This window comes from Lasioglossum baleicum, chromosome 7 (assembly GCF_051020765.1).
Source record: "Lasioglossum baleicum chromosome 7, iyLasBale1, whole genome shotgun sequence".
NCBI classification, from domain to species: domain Eukaryota; kingdom Metazoa; phylum Arthropoda; class Insecta; order Hymenoptera; family Halictidae; genus Lasioglossum; species Lasioglossum baleicum.
Window position 1 is genome coordinate 18069665 of NC_134935.1, and position 21111 is coordinate 18090775.

Here is a 21111-nt window from a genome sequence, read left to right on the forward strand (position 1 = left end):
AAAGTGTCGTGAAAAAATAATACCTAAACCAATATTTCGCTAGTAAATGCGTGTGAAACGAAGCGTGCCCCTTCCACTCTGACCAATCGACTCCGCATTCCTTTCACGCGACTTCTCGTGAGACACGCGGAGTACATTCGAAGGCAAACACGCTGGCGAAAACTTTCTTTTCGAGGAAACTTACCAAAATACAGCGGACTCTCTCTGCTGGCCACGTTATCGTCGATATAAGGAATACCAAGAGTGTAGACCGCTGTCTGGCCCATTCCGACACCCAACAGCGACACGAAAAAAATCGCCAGGACCACCGTGGTGATTTTACTTTGTATCAGCTGCTCCTCCTTGAAGTCGCCCTCGCAATAGTTTCGGATAAAAGACGGCGAGGACGTCGACAAGCTCCACCTTCGACAGCGAAACGTCATTTTACACATCGTGGCTGTGGAAACTCAATTTTTCTTCGTACAACTTCTTTTTTTAATTTATTTCTTAATTCGAATCTTGTTCGACGCAAGATTTCTTGTGACAAATGAGAAATTAAGAGGTGTTCTGGTTCCCAATTTTTAAAAAATCGATTTTTAAATACAAATTCAAGATTGATAACTTTTGATCTGTTTCTGGTTCGATTCAACACGACTTTCGACCAGTTTCTGCTTAAAATCCACAGAATCGTACATCTTTCGATGCGTGTAACTAACATAGATCTACAAAACATATATCTTAAATTTTCATTAAGGGCCTAAATAAAACAGTTTTAAAAAATACCTTTTGTATTTTTGCATGTAACCTTGTAAATTATAATTTTTGTAAAATCTTTTTTGCATATCATTTCGTAAACCAATGCTTGTGATTGATTATAAAAAATCAGGTCGTTTGGTACAATTGTAAAATTGTACCTGTTGTATCTGTTGTAAAGGGCGATCGAATACTTTCGTGGTTCACTTTATGTATACTTACTCTTCGAGGGTAACGTTCTCGGGCCGTTCTGGCATCTTGCAGAGGTTCGCGGGTATCGGATCGGTGTTGTTCGAGCCGCCGCCCTCGCCCCTCGGTCCGACACCGCTCACCAGCATCTCGTTCTGATGGATCAGCTGTTCGCCGAAGATGAAATGGGGCATCGAGCAGGTGAACGAGCTCACCGCGAACAGGATCATGCCCCAAGCGATCCACTTGGGCCGGTGACCTTGGCCTCCGTAGTACGTCAGCAGAAGAGAGGAGCCGATCTGGCCGATCTCCGTCGCCGACATTATAATACCGGTGGTCTTCGACTGGATCTGGAAGAGCTTCTCGATCGTCGTGATCACCGAGACGAAGTACGTGTAGTACATGCCCTGGAGCACCTGGAAAAGAACCCGATACAAAACGCTAGCAATCGCGCCGTGCTTGATTGCCGTCCTCCAACAGGTGTCCGCTAAACTTTCGCGTTAAGCGTGCTCACGAATCGTACCCAGAGGAATCTCAACGGAACCCAAAACATTTTTATTTCGTTCCAATACCGCTCCAAAATGGAGTTGGTTCCTTTTGTAATACTAGACTGTTGCACATGAAATATCCGATTTTAGAATACAAATTTATTGAAGCATTTTGAACAAGTTTCTCCTTGAAACAATTATATTCTATAAAACCCTCCTTTCTTTGCATTATGCAATCTGTTGTTTTATATTTTCTACGAAAATGTATAGCAGCTATTCGATTCGCGATCTTGTCAGAAGGAATTACAACTTACTCGAAACGGTTTTGTTATTGTTGATAGTTGACGAGTTACGGAAATGGGAAATTCTTGAGCGAAACGCGCTTAGAACCAGTTTGTGATCGGCGTGCACGCAAATCACGTTATGCAAAGATCGCACTCTTCTTATTTAGCAAATGAATATTATATTGTTTCTATGTAACGAGTAATCGGTATTAGTTAATAATATTATATTCTAATCAGATGGTTCAATCCACAAATTGCTGTTCCCGCGATAACAATATTTCTTTAGTTTGAACAATTGTTAAATAAGGACTCTTTATATTAGCCAGCCAGACGTCTGGCAACACCATTTTTTTACGCCACACACAGCACGGAACCGTCAACACGCTCGAGCTAGATGGACCGACAGTCTCGAAAAGAAATATTGGAAACTGAAGAAATTTGGAAGATACCTTGTCCGATAGCTTGTTCTGGCGAATATAAAGAGACTTTTAATCTGACGACTCTGGCCTGACGAGATGTTTCACGGAACTATCGGATACTAACCCAGGTGATGCAGAATGTAACCAGGAAGGCCTGCTTCGTGGCGAAATACTGAAGCCAGTGCGGCCTGCACGGGCCCCAGCCGCAAGACACGTCCCCTTCGTCGAACTCCGTGTGTAGGCTACTCGATTTCTCGTCGGACATGATCAACTTCCCATTTTCCGTGCCGGCAATCTCGTGCAGCTTCCCGTTCGGTATCGAGCCATTATTATTGTGCTGCTTGCTGCAGATCAAACCGTTCCCGTTCGCCATCTTCGGCGGGATTATAGTGAGCGCCTCGACGTTCCCGTTCGCCAGGATCTGCGTGTCCTCGCCCGCCATGATCCTTCGGAGATTTGAACCAGCGTTCTTTCTATCCAGCTTTATTGCTACCGCTCTCTTTCTCTCTCCCTCTCTCCTCTTCTCTCTTTCCCTCTCTCTCTCTTTCTCTCTCTCTCTCTCGCTCTCGACTCGATACTCTAGTGTTCTTTACAGCACACTCGACCCGGTACACCTTCCAATCGGGATTCTTCCTCGTAGGAGAGCCTCAACGGTCGCTCAAGCGGCTTGCCTTCGAGTGGTTAGCCTGAAATCATGCGAAAAACAATCTGTTTAGTCATCTGGTGGGTGGTAATAGTATTGTCGCGGTAATATAAACTATTCTTTCTTTAATTTCTTGGCTGCTTGTTGTCGCCGTGCTGATTCGTTAACCCCTTGCACTACAACGAGTCAGTGATGAAAGTTTCGAACAGAATCTTTTGAATATGTACATGTTATTAATTCTCTTCAAACCGAAATGAAATTATGTCGTTGTAAAAGTGACTGTTTTACATTACTTCGTAAAAATACGAAGGATACACTACTGTGTATAATGACTACTCGGTATAATGAAAAATGTCGATGAAGAATCATCGGTGTTAAACACACTACATATGAGAATTATATTAACAAGTGTATTTTACAAGGATTTAATGCGAATCAATCTCAATACCACTCGCGTCGCTCTTATCTCGACATCTGTTGTCCCTCGACCGCGATATCGCTATGAATTTCGCTGCAATAATCGAGCGGAACGTGTCCCGAAATAAATCGTTAAAATCCCGGTCGTGATCCATCATTCGTTCACGGAGAGGCGGCTTCGAGATACGCTTTGTGTTTTTAAAATGTCCAACGAATGTGCGTCACGGCATTATTTATAACGGCGGTCTCTCGAGTCGTCTGCCGTGTTTCCCCGAAATCGTGATTGGCTTTGTTCCACGGCCGAATAGACCTCTTCCACGACCTCCAGGACAAGCCGTGCCACACCTCCGAAAACACCAACAATTCGCGAAATTCTAAAATGGATTGCCGACGACGCGACGAGGTGAACGCGATTCGACGAACTTCTATGTACATTATAGGAAGGACCTTATTTTTCATCTATGCATCCCTCTAAAATTGTTCTATTTCGTGAAAAAATAATATATCTAAAATATTAGATCAATCGGAGGTCGGGAAGACGTGGCACATTGAATGCAAAGTTTCGAAATAGAAATAACACTGAAGATTCAAAGTAAATATTCTATATCTCCAAAATAATTCCTTCATAAGTCAAGTTGAGATGACAAAAATTTTCCCATAACGTATACAGGGTGTTCTAAAAATGTTGTACATGGAGGAGCGAATCCCGAGGTGAAAATTTTTAAAAAATGCTAGATTATTAAATTGAACAGAATTTAGTACGATTTTTATTTATTATGGATCTACAACTGCTAGTACCAATGAAAATAGAATTGTATTTAGTACCATTCTCTTAAAATTTGTCTACAAAAAAGTGAAAATTGCATAAACATCCGCAGTCTAGTAATTACTAATTACCGATAAATCACGGTTATTGAGTTCGCACGCCATCACTAATCACGAGCTTACAGTACGGATCGTGACGTCGCTAAGTAGCCTATTGATACGCCGTTGGGGAAATTCTCGGCACGTGACGTCATGAGGTCCTTTTGAATAACTTTTTGCGGAACGCAGGATAGAAGAGACATTCAACAATGAGGTACGGAAACAATTGTACCGGTGACGGGGTCGCTAACTTTATCGTCGTAAACTCATAAACTCCACACGACGAAATGGCGGAGTACTCCCGGGATGTTCGGCATTTTTCAAAAGCAACGCGCGAGGATTTCATAGTAGGTCTTCGTAGAAACGTATCGGATGAGAAACAGAAAGCGAATCGATCACGGTCGATCGCCATCGCCTTTCTCTCCCTACGTGATTGACAGAAAGGAAACGGTTCGACTGAAACAGCCTGTAGCTTGGCATCCTCTCACTTTCATCGGTGCCCGACTTTCCTCATTTCCCTCACGTTCCATTGCACCGACTATCCTACCGATGCGGTTTTCACTGACAGTGAGTAGGAGTCTGCAGACTAGAACGCGCCTCCACGTGCTGCGACCACGTAACGGGTGATCGGAAAGTTCCTGCACCGTGTGCTGTTAGAAAGAAGTCACCTCGCATGAATGGTCGCTGGCAGAACCTCTTTTTGTTCGCAATTATGCTCTCATGAAATCTCTTTCTTATTGAAACGACACCAAACGCGACGCAATTTATAGAGCGTTCATCGGTAGAACACGTGTGAGTATTCGGATAATAGAACTATTTGATTTTTACAATAAATCTTGCTGTACATGATGTATCGAGAGTATTAACCCATTGCCTCGTGTTGAAGATTTTGAACACACTCTAATAAATACAATTTTCGTAGCCTCAGCAACATTTTTCTTTGACTCAAACGCAAAAAGAATACAGTGTCGAATGTGCTGTTTCTTAAACGCCATGGTGCAGAATATTGTTTTTTGAGGTTATGTACCAATTAGCGTAAATTTATGTAGTGCGTTTAGTAGGGTAAGTTGACGCTTTAAAACACCAAAGCGGCGGGAGAAAATTTTAATTTGAAATGCAATCACAATTGAATATGTATGTAAAAGGCACCGAACATATTTGTACCTAATATATCAGGTTAAAAATTAGAAAAATCGTATTTTCTGACCAAGTTTTCGAGGCAAATCCTAAACTGTGCACCGTTGGAAAGGTGAACGCGCGTCGACGCATCTTTCCGAGAACAATCCCCGTGTAAATTTGTGTACGGGCCCGAGTATGTTTCCTTGTTAGCCGAAGAAATTATATGAACTCATTAGCAAGTGTTGATCGTGTGTTTACTCTGGCAGCGCTGATGCAATCTTCTGAAATTCATTCCGACGACCACGGATCATTAAACTTTGCGAGTTCGGAAACGAACTTCGAGAAGGACGCTGCCCCTCGTGGCGTTCGTTCTGTCTACCATGAAAAAGATGAGCGAAAAGGTCGCCGCGTAATATAAATTTCATTCGGACATTACGCGGAAGTTAATTGATTGTCCGCAGTGGCCGACCTGTGAAACAACACGGTGCCTAAGAATACGAACGTGTTGACGGCGCGGTGTCGTTTTCGGTACGCCATTGACCCGTAAATGATTAACATCGTGAGGCGCATACATCGCGCGTATTCCGCGCGCATCTACGAAACACGACCTCCTTCGAATCGATACATACACGTACGTACACGTGCACAGCCGCGCTTACGTCGTCGGAGCAAATTAATTCGGAGATTCTCGGCGAAAGAGAAAATTTTCCGTCGACGTTATTTACAACGCTGCTGAACACCGATTCACAGGCACACTAGACGACTTTTCGATCACGTCCCCGTACGAGTTCCACCAATAGTTACTACTGCCCTTGACCAAAAGTATTCGATCGAAACCATGAATATGATTGTTGAAAATATTACTGTATAAACCATCTGATTATGTGAACCAACTTGTCTCCCGACAGGTTCATATAAATGGAGTTCTACTGCAAGCGCAGGAAGAACATAGGAATGTTAGACAGTAAGAACTATACGCCATAAAGTCATTCATAAACCTGAAAAACACAGTAATTCTAATGAAATTGAACGCCGGGTTTGGATGAACGTAAGAATGCCAACACGTGTAAGTGAATAAGAAGAAAACTAGAAACCGGCCCCCGAGGATAAAGGTGAATACGAGCGACGAGTATACTCGTCCGTGGCGAACAAGTTGAATAATAGCCAGCAACGCCAGCCCCGGGAATAACGAAATTCCCCGTCGGCAATCTCCGGCGAGAACGAATCGGAGATTAAGAAGTTCAATTAGCTGGGAACTTTCGCCGGTTAAGGAGGGCAATGTCGACACACAGCACACGTATCGAGGCTGTAATCGGAATGAAATCGAAAGGGCCCGGGGAGAAGAGCGCGCGTCGAGCTCCGGCGAGCACGGTTTCGATGGCGAAACGTCTCATCGAGTCGCTGCTCACCGAGCGATCACCTTTTTACCGATCGTAAATCCTTTCCGGACAAACGCGGCTGCCAAAGTGAAAATCTTCGTGCGGTCCCTCGATCTACACGATCCCGTCGATCGCCACCGTCATGAATCCCCTCCCGAAATCGAGCGTTTAATCGTGGCCCGAAGAACCGTGCCACGAAACTTTTCCTAAACTTCTGCTGATTACAGAAGAGGCTAGGAATACGAGTAGGGAAGACCCCGGGGCGAAAGTTCTCGAGGTAAGTTGTTCCGATCAGTATTTATAAAAAAAGGAGAAGAACGCAGGATTCGTTTTCAGTTGTTTTTGTTATAAAAGTGGAAAGACACTCTGTCGTCCATGTTTGCGGCGTTCGAGGAAGTGTAGCGTGTGTGTTTAGAGAAAACGCAGAACGAGCAGATACGATAGCTGTGGAAGATGGCATTCGTTCCACGTGCGAGCCTCGCGAAACGCGTTCAGCTCGCTCGAAAATCGCACGCTTCGACGAGGCCCGACGCGCGACGGTAACGATGCCGAATGCGGTGTTACAACAATGTAACCAACGTTAAGAAACATTCGTACGAAGTGTTTGCTGAAAAATACCGTGCGAGGCATAAATCGGCGGCCGATTTCTCGCGCGGCCAATTAGAAATTCCGCGTGCATTATCATTTCGTACGGCGATCCCGTAAGACCGCTCCGTGGGACCAGCTATGATGCAACGAGAAAAGAAATTTCCGGTAATAAATTGTCGTGGTATGTTGCCGTAGGCTTGAATGGGGACTCAAATATCTCGTAACAGTTGTTGCCGGGAGCCCACGTGCGTACTTCTCTCCGACTCTCGAAAGCTCGTCCCTCTCTTGTCTCTGCCATTTCTTTCGTTTTCTATCGGCAGCCACCTTACGGTACGTTGCCAACCGTAATCTCGAAAACGAAACGCCTCCCGGCTTTTTTCCTACAGGCGGCACGCCATATTTGTGCTTACGATTGTTGTGTAAATACGAAATCGACGTGCAATATCTTCTTTATAGTGACGTTTGCGAGCGGGTTTTTATACATTTATGAAGAAATTGGTTGGGGGAAATATGGAACAGTAAAAGATTTGAAAGGTTCAAGAATGTTGTATTGTTGCTTTTAATATAACAAAGTCGTTAAGGGATGAAATCAATTTTTACGTTACACCTGCTTCCCACCCAAAGTAGAGGACTTTATGCAGTTATAGATCGTGTTGAAATTACATAACTAAGGTAAGAATGTCCACTATTACAATTGCATTGAAACACAAATATTCCAAGTACATACATTGAATTTCAATCACGATGTAACTCAATTACACTCGCGATCAGCGTAATTAGCAATAGAATTAATTGAATGGTTTGAATTATGTAACGCAACTACAATATAATTCAATTACCACATAATTCAAAGGCAATGTAATTCGATTACGTAATTCAATTGCAACGTATTTCAATTAGCACACATTCTGAAGTCGAGGAACGTACCGATTAGTTCTGCCCAGCTGGTTCATATTTTTCGGAGTAATGTGCGGCGCGGCGGTTTCTTTTGAGCCGCTCTGTACGACGACGCGATTGCACGGCTGGCATTGAGCTGTAGCCGTAGTAGAATAGAGCAACTAACCAACTAACCACGAGACGTCAGTAGGACAGTGAAAGGCGACCTAGACCAAGTCTCTCCGCCGTAACGCTGCTGGAACTTGATAAACGCCGCTGTTTTCGTGCACGTATATTGTATACATATACACACGTACGTGTAATGTACAGACACGAATACTAGACTCGTCCGTGTTACAGTCGCTCGTGCATCGCGTCTCCTCGGGCATGCCGATGCAAAGAGATCGGATCGCAACGAGACGATCGGCACCCGCTACAGTAGTGCACGGATAAATTTACATCAGCTCAGAAGCCAGCAGTTCAATTCTCGGGAGGAAGGAATAAATGTGATTGATGGAAACTGATTTTATAAAAATAAATTATTACTATTATTAATAATACGAATGAAAGGTATTAACGTAGTGATGAATGTCATTTAACACTGAACCTACCGAGCCTTAAAAGCAACTGGCACATGTTCACTTATAAAAATGACAAGATTGATTTTATTTAGACTTTGTGCAGCTCTTATTATAATATGTGCTCCACTAAAGGTATCTATACAATCATTTCGTATGAAATTATTTCGATTATATATCAATAATCGTAAAATAAAATATCTGGAACCGGTCATTCTGACCGGTGATGATAAGTTTAGTGTTAACCGTTTGCACTCGAGTGGCGAGTCTGAGGCGCCACTAAAAATTGTCCATACCATTTATTCAAAACAGTTTTAACATTCTCCAATTTGTCTGTATTCTATGAATTGTAAAAAGCTCAACTGTTATATAAGAAAACAGGTTCAATTTCATGTGCACAATGTAAAAAAGATTACATGGAACAAAAATGATCTGGGTTGAAACAAATATCTTGATTTTGGAGTTCAAATTGCTTCGAATGCAAAGGGTTAAAATAATAGTAATGTAATCATTGGACTGCGGATCTTTATGCAAAATAAAAAATGTTCCCATTGATTGCACGACACAGGAGCCAAATAAAAATTGTATTCTTAACGTGTAATGAAATTTAATTCATTGAAGGTGTACAACAAATCAGTTCTCGAGCATTCCTTTTTCAATTAATCACAAAGCGATGAATTAACGTTATATTTTATTAAAGAGATTTAAATAAACAATTCAACTATGCCTGTCTACCGTGGTTTCCTCTACCCGTCAATGTGACAGGTGTCCGTAAAGATAGGTATACGAAAATGTTCATAAACCTAGTGTTAGAGGGCGGCGAAAGGATCGATTCGCGTGGCGTTTCGTGTTTCCCGCTCGAAGCGCGGATTCGCTTTCGATCGCCGCGCTGCGCCGCGGGATGCGCGCGTGTCGCCGCGGATCTTTGCAAATGCCCCCAAGAAAGTAAGTGGAAAGCAGCAAGATTTATACGCCACTTTGATGTTACCAGCAAACTCGTTGAACCTGATCTTGAATCTGGTTTACGGTGATACGCTTACATGTGCGCGGAGAGCGGAGCGGCGCGGCGCTGTCGAGCGACGCTCGACGAATAATTCGAGCCACTTTTGCGGAACAATAAATAATAAACGGTGTTAAGAACCGGCTAGAATAGCCGAGAAACGATTCTAATGGGCTGCGATACGATACGCTCGCGTACTCCTTATTATCGGCATGCTGATTGCCGTCGAGGAGTAATGGGATCGAGGAGTCATCTAAAACTCTTACGCCAGATCGTTAATCATCGCGCCCGCTTCTTCTTTTCCAGGACTGCACGCATGCTCCTTTAAAACAACATGAACGAAAATGAAAAATCCCACTTCGCAAGATCAACGCTATCACTTGTCATCCGAGTATTTGCAAATTCGTGGAATTTTGGGTTTGCGATCAATTGCGAAATTGAAATCGGGAGAAAATGTCTCTGCTCTGTTAACATCTTCACGCTGGTGAAACGGAACATTCAATGTTGAATTAACATTACCACTCGGAGCAATTTTAACTTGAAAATTATACATTTCTTCCGACCGAGAATATTTCCATTCCCTATAATTCTAAATATTTTTAACCGACTTTGAAGAAGGAGGAGGTTAAATATGTAATATTTTGGATATCAATATGCGAACTCAAATGACGAATTAACTCGTCATCGCTAGTCGAAGAGTTCACTGTATGGGTGTAACAAAAATTTGAATGGCCCTCGAACAGTCACACTTTACCGAAACGGTATGAATGCATAAGGTACGCCCATTCGCGTGGGATTTAAACGCGAGTTCCAAGTGTAAGATAAAAAAAAGACAACGAAATTATAGCTCTCCGCAGGAAAGAGGGTCTGTAATCGAGCGAGGATGAAAGTCGTTTCCGTCGAACCGGGATTCTCGTGAAAATCGAAAGTGGCGAAAGTATTGTAATTCCTGTGCCGTCGTAAACAATAGCCGGAATCTCGACTCCGGTCTCGTTCTGGAAAGCAAGAGGGAAAAAGGTGAGGATGAAAGAGGGGCCGCGAACGATCTACGCGATCTTTCGAATTCGTTAAGATCGATCTTCGACTAAATGGAATAATTGTTTGACAGGCAATTGTTTGGCATTATGGAAAGGTTTCAATATCTGGACATTATGAAGGAAACCATGATACCTTACGCACGTGAATATTTTAAAGAAATTATTGTTACTTATATTAACATAAATACTTTTTTAATAGTGTTTAGAGCGTTGTCTAGAACAAGACTGCCGCTGGCTCAATAAATAAGTAATTCAGAGTTAAGTTATGAATCAGATTTTCGGAAGAAATATGAAACTGGCGAGCCACGTTTGCCCCTTCCCTCTGTCGGAAACATCCTCGCGGACAAGGAAAGTTTCACGGGAGCCAAAGGAAAGAAGCCGAACGAAACCAAGAGTGAAACATGAGTTTGCCGCGATATCTCCTCCAGCCGAAGGAAAGCAAGAGTTTAATGGAAACTAGAACATGAAAATCGTGTCATTAGAGCAGAGCAGGGAGAACGAGAAAGGCCGTCGACGAAAGTTCCGACCCGTGCCCGTCCCCGTTACCTTTTTGCAGGTCGCTGGCATAATTCGTCGCATGATAAATGCTGCTTCCGAACACTTTCCATTTTTCTGGCCAGTTCTCTCTCTCTCCCCCTCTCCCTCACCCTTTCGCATCGATCAGCTCCAACACGCGGCGTTCCACGCACCTCCATTACTCTCGGCGTCGATCTTCGAAATTTATACGATCGCGCGACTGTTAATAAACCGCCAAACCGATACACCTGGTAATGATAGATAAACGTCGCGATATTAATGACAGTCGGTATATTCATGGCGGCAATAAACTTCGTCGGAAATTACAGGTAATAAAGGCTCAAGGGTGCGCGCTTTTTGCGCGGCCTTTGGATCGACGGCTCCCCCGGTAGATCTCGTTAACATTGTACGAAGTAGCCTAGGCAGCGAATACGAACGAATCGAATCTCGGTCTGTTCTTGAAATTGCAGTCCACCTGTCGGAATCGGTACTTCCAGACCAGCGGCGGATCGTTCATTTCTCGACCCTGGGCTAACGCTGTTCGGAGGCCTGCCCGATTAACCCAAATATTAAGTCAAGTACCAACAATTTTTGTATGATTTACTTTTTAAACCCCTTGCCGTATTTTAAGATTTTTAACAAAGTCTAACAAATATGAATGTTACACGCCTTTCTTTCTAAGTGAAATTAAATTTGATTCATTTGTAATCAATTGTGACTGCGGATTTTATGCATTTATGACAAAAATGGACACATACAATTTAAAGCCTTTGCATCGAAACGTAAACGAGAGCGACCAGAACACAACGAAACCATTTCAAGTTTTTCCAGACATTGAGAATAACCGATCAACATTGTGAATATGTTGAAAGAATAATTTGAGCGTGTATTAAATGCGAAAAATACTGAAGTATTCATGTCAGATAGATATGGTACAAGAGCTAACGATATTTTCGAGAAATATCAATGAAACGATGAGTTGTTTAACCATTTTACCAAATATAAAATAATAAACTACCTCTACGTGAAAATAATATAATTTCTTTTTAATTTGAAAAATCGCAAATGACATGTTACAAACCCGACCTGGACTCGTGTGCCTACGACAGGAATCGAAAAAGGAAAAACCAACCGTGCGAATCTGCTCGCGATCTCCCGAGCCGGTATTTTTTAAATGTACTGCGAACGACGCACGCATCGGTTCGCTTGTCGAACGACGACGGTTAAAAGAAGCGCCGTGCGATTTCAGGCTTATTAACAACCGGCTAAATAATTTTCCGTCGAAGCTGCAAACGGCGAAGCTACAAGGCTGCAGCGATATCGGACGACTACGGCGGCAGTATCTACGAGCGGTTCAGTGGGATGATTTATGTACCGAGTACAAGATACGAAGCTATGTTGCATGCGCGTATCGGTGTGTTCTCGCGAGTCGTAAAAGTTGATTGAGCGGTTATCCGGTCTAAGTAATTTATCTCGGGAACGACGATCGAAATCGCGCTCGGAGCCGTTGCTTCTTTTCTACCGTGGAACCGATAATGGCGAGTGGTTTCGTCGCCGATCGGCTTCGGGATTCAATCGAAACCGATAAGACCAGAGTCGTCGAATGAGGGGAGGGAGCACGAATTCAGGGGAAAAAGTTACTCTCTCTCTCTCTCTCTGCCAGTACCGGAATAAGTCACGTGACATTGTGACACATGCATGTTCACGATCAATGATCATGAACATCACAATGCAACGATCACCGTGATCGCAGAATCACGATCACGATGGTGATCTTTCAATCTGGTGTGAATTTGCTCACTGTTATCCTAATTTTTCATCTCGACTGCATCAGTTCTTTTTTTAAATACATCAATTAGCTTGCATAGAAATATAACGTACAAGCTTGTCAAATCTAGTTGTGCGGCTGAATGTCCCCCGCAAGGGGAAATGACCCCGGTGCGCAGTGGTAAATAGGCGGAACTTCACAACTACTACACGGCCGGGATAAGGCCCACGCGAAAATGGTCCGGTTCAAACGTAGCTACACCGGCGACGAAGAGGGGACACATTATAAGCAATTATCGTAACCGTAGTGGATTAATTAGGAAAATCCAGGCCGTCGAATAAAGATCAAGCCCAATTACTCGCAACAATAAACATCGTTCCTGAAATGACATCAGACCCGATTAAGCGGTTAATCGCTGCAACGAGACATAATCCAATCTTTGCGGAGACCGCCACCATATAACCACGCCCCTTCCCATCCAAGTGAGACCGGTTCAAACAATTAACGCGACCGTGCGTCACGAACCTGGCTCGAACGTGTTTTAGAGACTCGCATATCCGACTCCGAACAGATCCGATCGATCCGATCGATAGCGTATCTATCTAGATAGACCTTGAAAGTTTCCATGGCTAACATAATTAATCGCAGCCTTTTACTCTTACACGGTTCTCTTGATCGCCAACTCTATTTACGTAGGGTCGAACTTGCGGCTTCAGCCCGGATATGCTCGAGTCGAATCAGCATCTCGCTGATGTTTCCGATTTGGTAAGGCAGATGTTGAAGAAACATATAAAATTACGTAGTCTTATTATATTTTAAAATTCTAACCTCTTAAAATGAAAATATTTTTACTAAAGAATAAAATTTACTAGTATAATTAAAAGTTTAATGAAATATTTTATCTGTCAATGAAATACAACACTATCATTTAACCAATATTGATTTATTTAGGTTCAGGTTAACGAAAATATGCTATGTTTAACAGAACGTCAAAATAATATAATAACTAGACTCCGGATGTTCGTGCAAAATAAAAAGTTTGTGCATCGATTGCAATACGCAGGAGCTAAATATAAATTTATATTCTTCGTTGATAAGTTTAATGTGGTGAAAATAATGTATTAATACTCGTAAGTAGCAGCCAAGGAACTGTGCTTTGAAGTCAATTTCAAATGAAACACTTAAAATAGTCAGGAGTTGTTGGCAATAAAATTGAAAAGTAATTCGGAGTGCAAAGGAAGAAACAAATATTGGTCCGATTCGAGTACAGTTGCTGCTCCGTAGTCGTAGTCACGGTTTAGTCGAAGTCATAGCTGACATTTGTTCAATTGTTCACCGATTCGTTACTTATTATAGCGAGTTACCTTATCAACAATAGCGTTCTTTATATTTTCCTTGCCTACATCTTATTTGCGGGACTGGGCGAAAACAATTCCGGATTTACTTCGACCGCCTTGTAGAAGGAAACCTTGAAACTACATTACATCGCTAGTAGTAGCGGTGCGCCATGATGGCCATAGGTAAGCGCCAACGTCGAACCGCAGCGCATTATGGTGGACACAGCTCGATGTAATAATAGATTGTATTCACGACCGCTGTGTGGCCCCTCGCCGCAAATTACTGACAATCATACTCGGCAGCGCTATCGGCGGTATCTTTTTTGGCAAATAACACGCTAGCCACGGCCGCGTATCGCGGTGGTTCGAGGTACGAGCACCGGTATCCGAGCTTCGATATCGATTCGAGTGGAATAGAAGCAGTTGACAGGTTCTTCTTTACAGAGAATTTTTTGCGGAAATTATCGCCCGACCTAATCGAAAGAAAGAAAGAAAGAGAGAGAGAAGGATACAGAGAGTAGCAGCAGAATGTCTGCTGCTCGAATGATTTTGTATCATCGAACAGGGAAAAAACCATGTTCGAGAACAGAGAGCTGTTGGAATCACCATCCAAGGAATTCAAGTTCCGCGCGAAGGCAGGCACGAACATCGAAAACCGGACCACACGCGATCAACCCTTGCACCACAATCGATTCACCACCGGTAGCAAGTTCGCGTGCGCGTGTCTCTGTGTTTTCGGTTAACCCTTCATATCTCGAATTATGCCACTTTTATTCCTCACTGGCGCTGTTGCTACGGGCACCTGTTCCGAGACTGTTCGACTAACGAATGCAATCAGTCACGAACATTAGAAATAAGAATTTCGAATATTCGATGTTCCGAAAGATGGGGGACAGTTGGTTGAAACTAGAGATACTTCACGTATACATATTTAAATACACGGCTACTATTTCACGTATATTTAAATACACGTGTACTATTTTACTTATATTTAACCCCTTGCACGATTTATTTTACGGTTTCAGAGATTAGAACTTTTTCGTAGTTCGTAATTTCCTGAAAAAGGGGAAAATTTATATCGATTTTATGCCTATATGTTCTGCAATAGCAGTACATTAACAGAACCAATATAAAATTATATTTCGGTTTAAAGGTAATTAATAACATATTTATATTCATTAGACTCTGTTCAAACTCTTCATACTAGTTTGTACTATGTATATTAAATAACATACATAACATATATTTTCGATTAATTCCGAAATTATTGATTTAAAATAGAAAATATGGATTTTCGAGACGTGTGAACATACTATCCGCGGCGACTGTATTTAGTAGATTCTATTCGAGAACTTCATCGTGACTCGATGATATGGTGCAAGAGGTTAATTGAAAAGAACAAGAAAATTCTCGCGAACTCCGTCGGGTATTACAGCGGCGTTGGAATCTTCGAGGGACGAGTGTTGGGGTGGGAGGAAAAGTATCGGGCAACGATCGATCATGGAGAGTTCAGGTTCTCCCGCTTCTGGTGTCTGCTCTCGTGAGTCGCGTGGCCGGCCACGTGTGTTTCAATTTGCCGGCATTCAACCGTGCAACAAGCATTCGAACGAGAGCATGCTCGTTACGCGACGAACCCGAGTGCCAGAGCGATACGAGCTCGCCGATTCGAAGGTTCGCCTAATTGCCTCCGAACCCGGTACCACCGCGATCGGTCTTCGTTTGTTCGCGCTTCGAGCGCGCGCCGCGCCGCGCCGCGCCGGGGCAGACAGGTTTGTGTTTCCGTTTCCACCGAAAACACTCCACGAAGCCCACACGCTTCGTTCAGAACGCGTGGTGTAAGGTACTTGCTTGCTTTCCCAGCCCTTTTATACTTTTCCGATCGGTCGAAGAACACGGTGAACTGGTTGCGAGTGCATTATAGCCGGTCGGATTATGCGAGTCAAGTGAACACGACGGCGCACAGGTGTGCCGACGCTAGAGATGGGATCAAGCCCGTAATTGTTCGCGAACAATGTAGCCGAGAATGCGTTCTAACTGGAAACTTTTGTGATCGATTAACCCTCCACTGCACGGCTGAATGGAACTCTTCACGGCGACTAGATAAAAAAATCTTCCCTTATAAACCTTATCCGTCACCCATTTTCGCAATCTAACCCTCATGAAGCCAGCCAAAATTATTCAAAACCTTTTGTCTCCAATCATCATCACACATCATAGGTATATTTTTAAAAATTATTAATTAGAGCTGTGACCGGTCTAAGCATTGCCAATTATGTATATTGTAATGAGTTTACCGTCCGCTGGCCTAATCGAACACTCGCGACTCGATCCCATCTCTAGCCAGCCCACGGAACTCTCGCGGTGCGGTGCGGTTTGCGCGCACGCAGCTGTTGCTTGCTCGCAAAGTTTTATGCACGCATTTATTTCAAGCGTTCAGCATCTATGTAGCCAGAACTCTGCTGCGCGAAGCCTACCGGCGGCACCCTTAATGATTTCGCGGAAATCTCATTCCCCGCGAATTCTTCTGCGCGCCGCGCGCATACCCATAAGGGTATAGAGCCGCGGCGAAATGAATCGTTCGGATGGTCGTTCCTACCGTCCGGAAATATTCCTGGAATCCGCGGAAACTGGACGGGCTCGGGATACGATCGAGACACCGCGTTTTCGAGATCGTTTCTCAACCCGCGATTCTCTCTCTCGCGGGATCTTCCCTTCGCGTGGCTTCTGCGAGAATCGCCCTTGAAAGAGCGCAACGACTCTTAACGGTTTATTTGTCAATTGTCCTAAAACGTTACATGGTCAAGGACCATGAATTGGCTTCTCACTTATCGTTATACCAAATATTAAATCATTCCATGATAATGAAAATGTTCGGATTAATTCCACCTATTCGCTTGGAATAGACCACTATGCGCCGTTTGAAAAATATTCGCGATACCGGTGGATATCGCCGGATCGCATTCACCGTGCATCGGAGTCCTTGAAATCCGCAGGAATGCTCGAGCAATTCGGAAGCCTGCAATTCGAGGTCTTTCGAACTGCTAGCCGCGCAGAACCCGCGTCGCAGAAGAAAGGACTTACGGTGTTTTCTTGCGGACGAACGGGAGAAAAGATTTTTCTGAGCTTCACATTTTTCTGGAGCTTATCGCTGGACTGTGGATTTTATGCATCTACGAAAAAAATTGGGTACGCGTGCAATATAAAACAGAAGAAACATCAACAGTGTTTGGGGATGCTTTTGAGAAGATCTTGCAATTGATGCAGACAATTTTTATTTTGTAAAAAGATCGACAGTCTATTCCTAATTATTGTCAACCCCTTGCCGTATTTTAACGAGTCCCGCTCATCATGAAGATTCTAAATTCTAGACGAAGCCTAATAAATATGAATGGTACGCCTTTCTTTCAAAATCAAATAGACTTTGATTCGTTTGTGATCAATAACTAAGCGTTAAAATAAATGTAGCCATACAAAAAATATAAATTTTCTCTCCTCTTCTACGACATTTTTGGGGATAAACACGTTTTAATGGTTAAACTTTACTTTACCGGACTCAAAATTAGTACCTTTCTCCTACGAATTATGATGTATTTGGTATGTAATGCAGTAGATTTGTAGAGGAAGTTTCGATCCTCTAGAATCAATAGTTGAGGAGCTATGTACAACGTACCCAATATTTTGAATGATTAAAACAGTTTAGCAGAAGAAACTCACAGAAAGTCACAATTCTCTGAAGATTATGCATTCTACTATGACTGTAAACAACGAAGTGCATAAAATTAATTTTACTGTTTTTAAGTGAACTGTCAGATTATGGATGCCACATATATTTGTGACGGTGGTAGCGCGAACAGATTAATGCCCAACTCTGGTTCAGCATTAATCACAAACGGCATAAACCATTTGAGTGACTTCAGTCGTGATTTTTCCAAGATCGATTGCAGTGTTTAAGAAGAAAATCGTCGTTTCGAACACGTTGCAAAAGCACAGCAGACGACGGGGTGGGAGGAGGAGGAGAGAGGATGAGGAGTAGGAGGTAAGCTGCTCCGCTATAAAAAGGGGTCGCGACTCGAGAAGGTTTGGAAACAATGCGCTAACTGCCTCTGCTCCGGTGCGTTCTTTTCAGGATTCAAGACGCTCCGACAGGGTCTGTAACCCTTTTTTCTTGGCGTGGATACGGAACGGGTCCGACAACGGGTCGGGTCGCGTTCATCCTCGCTCGAACTGCTGGAGTAACGGTGTCAACGATAAATCAGCCGGTGGACGCGACGAGCATCGTCGAAGGGAAAAATTCAGGCTCGTCTCGGCGATCGAGCGCGACCGTTGGATCGCGCCAGGGAGAACGAAAGAAAGTGAAAAAGCCGGAACGAGAGCTGTGCACTGTGCACGGCCGGAGAAAGAGAGAGAGAGAGAGAGAGAGAGAGAGAGAAAAAAAAAGGGACGAAACTGGCCGGATGACCTCGGTCGTGGTGTTGCAGTTGCAGCGCGACAGGTTCGCAGCTGCGCGGCCTGTCCCAGATGTCGAGGCTGACGTAGGCGTAGGTGTGAGAGATCTCTGTATACTGTATGTATTTCTATGTAACGGATGTGTGTGTGTGTATGCATCGCCTCGCTCCGCGTTGTGTCGCTTCGAGTCGCGGCGTATCGTTTCGTTTCGTTTCGTTTCGTTCGAGAACGGGCCGGCCGATCTGTGTCACGGCGACTTTCAGCCGGTTTAAAAGTAAAAGTAATTGATAGACCGTGCGTCGGTGACGTTCGCGGATGATCGTTCGGTGCAGTGGCAAGCATCCTGCGACGTTATCGACCTCCTCGGGTTCTTATTTTTAAACCATGAACAAGTCCTGCCGTACCGTGTCTCGCTGCGGCTCTCCAGTGACTCACCGTGGATGATGCTCGACTCACCTGCAACATGAAAACGAGGAAATGCGTTAGGATCGCTCCGATCGATAAATGAATTAGTAATGGGGACATCTGCTTCGAGTCCGACCGGGATCCCGAAAGTTTGCAATGTTCAGCTATACCCGAAGTCGGACGGAATCAAGTTTGAACATCCCAAACATTTGTAACCGCACGACTAAACGGTTTTTCATTAGTTTCCGATCTACTTGGAGGACTCGACTACTAAAATGATCAATTTTTAACGTAGTATAATCGAGAAATTTGTCATTCATTTAAAGAGTATGTTGATATTGCAGTGGTGCTTACTGGAATCAATAAGCTTTAGAATTAGCACAACCCTGGCGTGGGAACACAAGTTTTAACCCGAAAATTTCGGGTACCCGATTCTTTTGCATCGTTTTATTTCGATAAGAATCTTATGTTTTATTTAGAGAAAAAGCACTTGTGATCTTTTATCCGAGAAACTGTTTGTTTCTACATTTTTACGTCGTTCGTTTTTGGATCGAGTTGATTCTTCTTCTATTTGCATCTACAAAGTTTCAGTTGTCGCAATTAGAGATTGTATTTCGAGTTTGAAGGTTAGGGAATTAAGTTGGTTTGGAGAAGTAGTCGCGAAATGAGCTCCCAAGCTTATTTATACAAGTTTGTAATTGTTTTAAATATGTGTCAATTGGCAAGTGTGCAGTGGAAGCCATCTGCAGATGCAAATGAGATCATTGTGATGGGTACGATATGCGGAGACATTGTTTATAGAACGCATCGAAGATAATATGGGATGCAAGAAGTGCAGATGGTCGAAGGTAATAATAATCTTTAGCGTTTCATTACGACGTTGATATTAACTTGTCTCGTGTCATACGTATCGGTTTTCCTATACGCTGAAACTTATCTGATTGCTTAAACTTATCAGTTCCAGAGGTGGTACTCTTTAAAAATTTATTTTTATTTAAATAACGAGAGGGTTAGTGGTACTAACGAATGTTTATAATGTCGATAATGCAAACAGACGTCGATAATGTAAATTTCTATTGAAATATTGATTAAAAGCTACGACGTTCGTTTTTTTGTTGTATTGAATTATGATTCTAAAAGCACTCTTTTACTTTTTCCCAAATTTTCCGTTTTTCCGTGATACTTTTCCAATTTTTCTTATCCTATAACCTAGTTCGGACTAATACGAACATTTAAAAAAAAGAATTAGCCAAATCGGTCCAGCCGTTCTCAAGTAATGCGCTTACCAACGAACAACATTTGATTTTTATTTATATAGTTTATATTTACAAAGCGTAATTTGCATTATTCGGCAGGGTATAACTGTCGCAGCTTTATGAAAATAGCTGCCTAATCGGGGCCTAGATTGATATTTTACCTTGTACTCTCGACTACTGAAAACCCCCACTTTTGCATTACCGAGAAATGAGAAGAAATGTCTGCCGCCTTAAGTCGAAGCATTTCGTGACGAGAGAGTGCAACAAGAATTTGTTACAATTTTAATTAAGGATAACCCGTTGCGATCGTGGAGGAAAGCCGAAGGTTTCGTATCGGATGATAGGGACACGGTAAAAGGAGCGCGATCGAACCGAATCGCGGCGGGTATTGCAAAGTATCAGGCGCAGCAGGTGCGCATCTGCGACCTACTCTCTAAATCGATGGTAAGCACCGGTGACGTAGGCGCAAAACTGCATCCGATCGCCAACACGTGACACGGCTCTGCGCGCGACGCACAATGCTCGCTTCGAATGAAACAAATTGGTTTCGAAGCGTTAGGCTCCATCCGGGCGGCCGATCCGAAACGAAAAGAAAAGCTGCTGAAGCCCAAGTCTCGAGAATCGTGGTACAACATACCATTTCGATCGGTTTCGAGGAGCTAAATCGATCAACTAGTTTTACTTCTGTTCGAGTTAACGCAGCCCGGACGATGCCCGGACGATTACGGACACGCACGAAGCACAGTCCGAATTGAACTCTACGAAGCTAG

The 21111-nt window shown here is 43.3% G+C and overlaps 1 protein-coding gene across 2 annotated transcripts in view; it reads right to left on the minus strand.

Annotated features, from left to right (window-relative positions):
- The window catches only part of Oatp74d (Organic anion transporting polypeptide 74D), an 87168-nt gene that overhangs the window by 22927 nt on the left and 43130 nt on the right, over window positions 1-21111 (minus strand). For both annotated transcript variants that reach the window (XR_013009291.1, XM_076427560.1), the window contains exons 2-4: window positions 2237-2798; window positions 955-1337; window positions 185-402 (exon numbers count right to left, since the gene is read on the minus strand). Coding sequence is in view for 1 of the 2 variants with exons in the window: in XM_076427560.1 (XP_076283675.1) it covers window positions 185-402; window positions 955-1337; window positions 2237-2554 (919 nt within the window). In the remaining variant the exon portion in view is untranslated. The remainder of the gene's footprint in view (window positions 1-184; window positions 403-954; window positions 1338-2236; window positions 2799-21111) is intronic.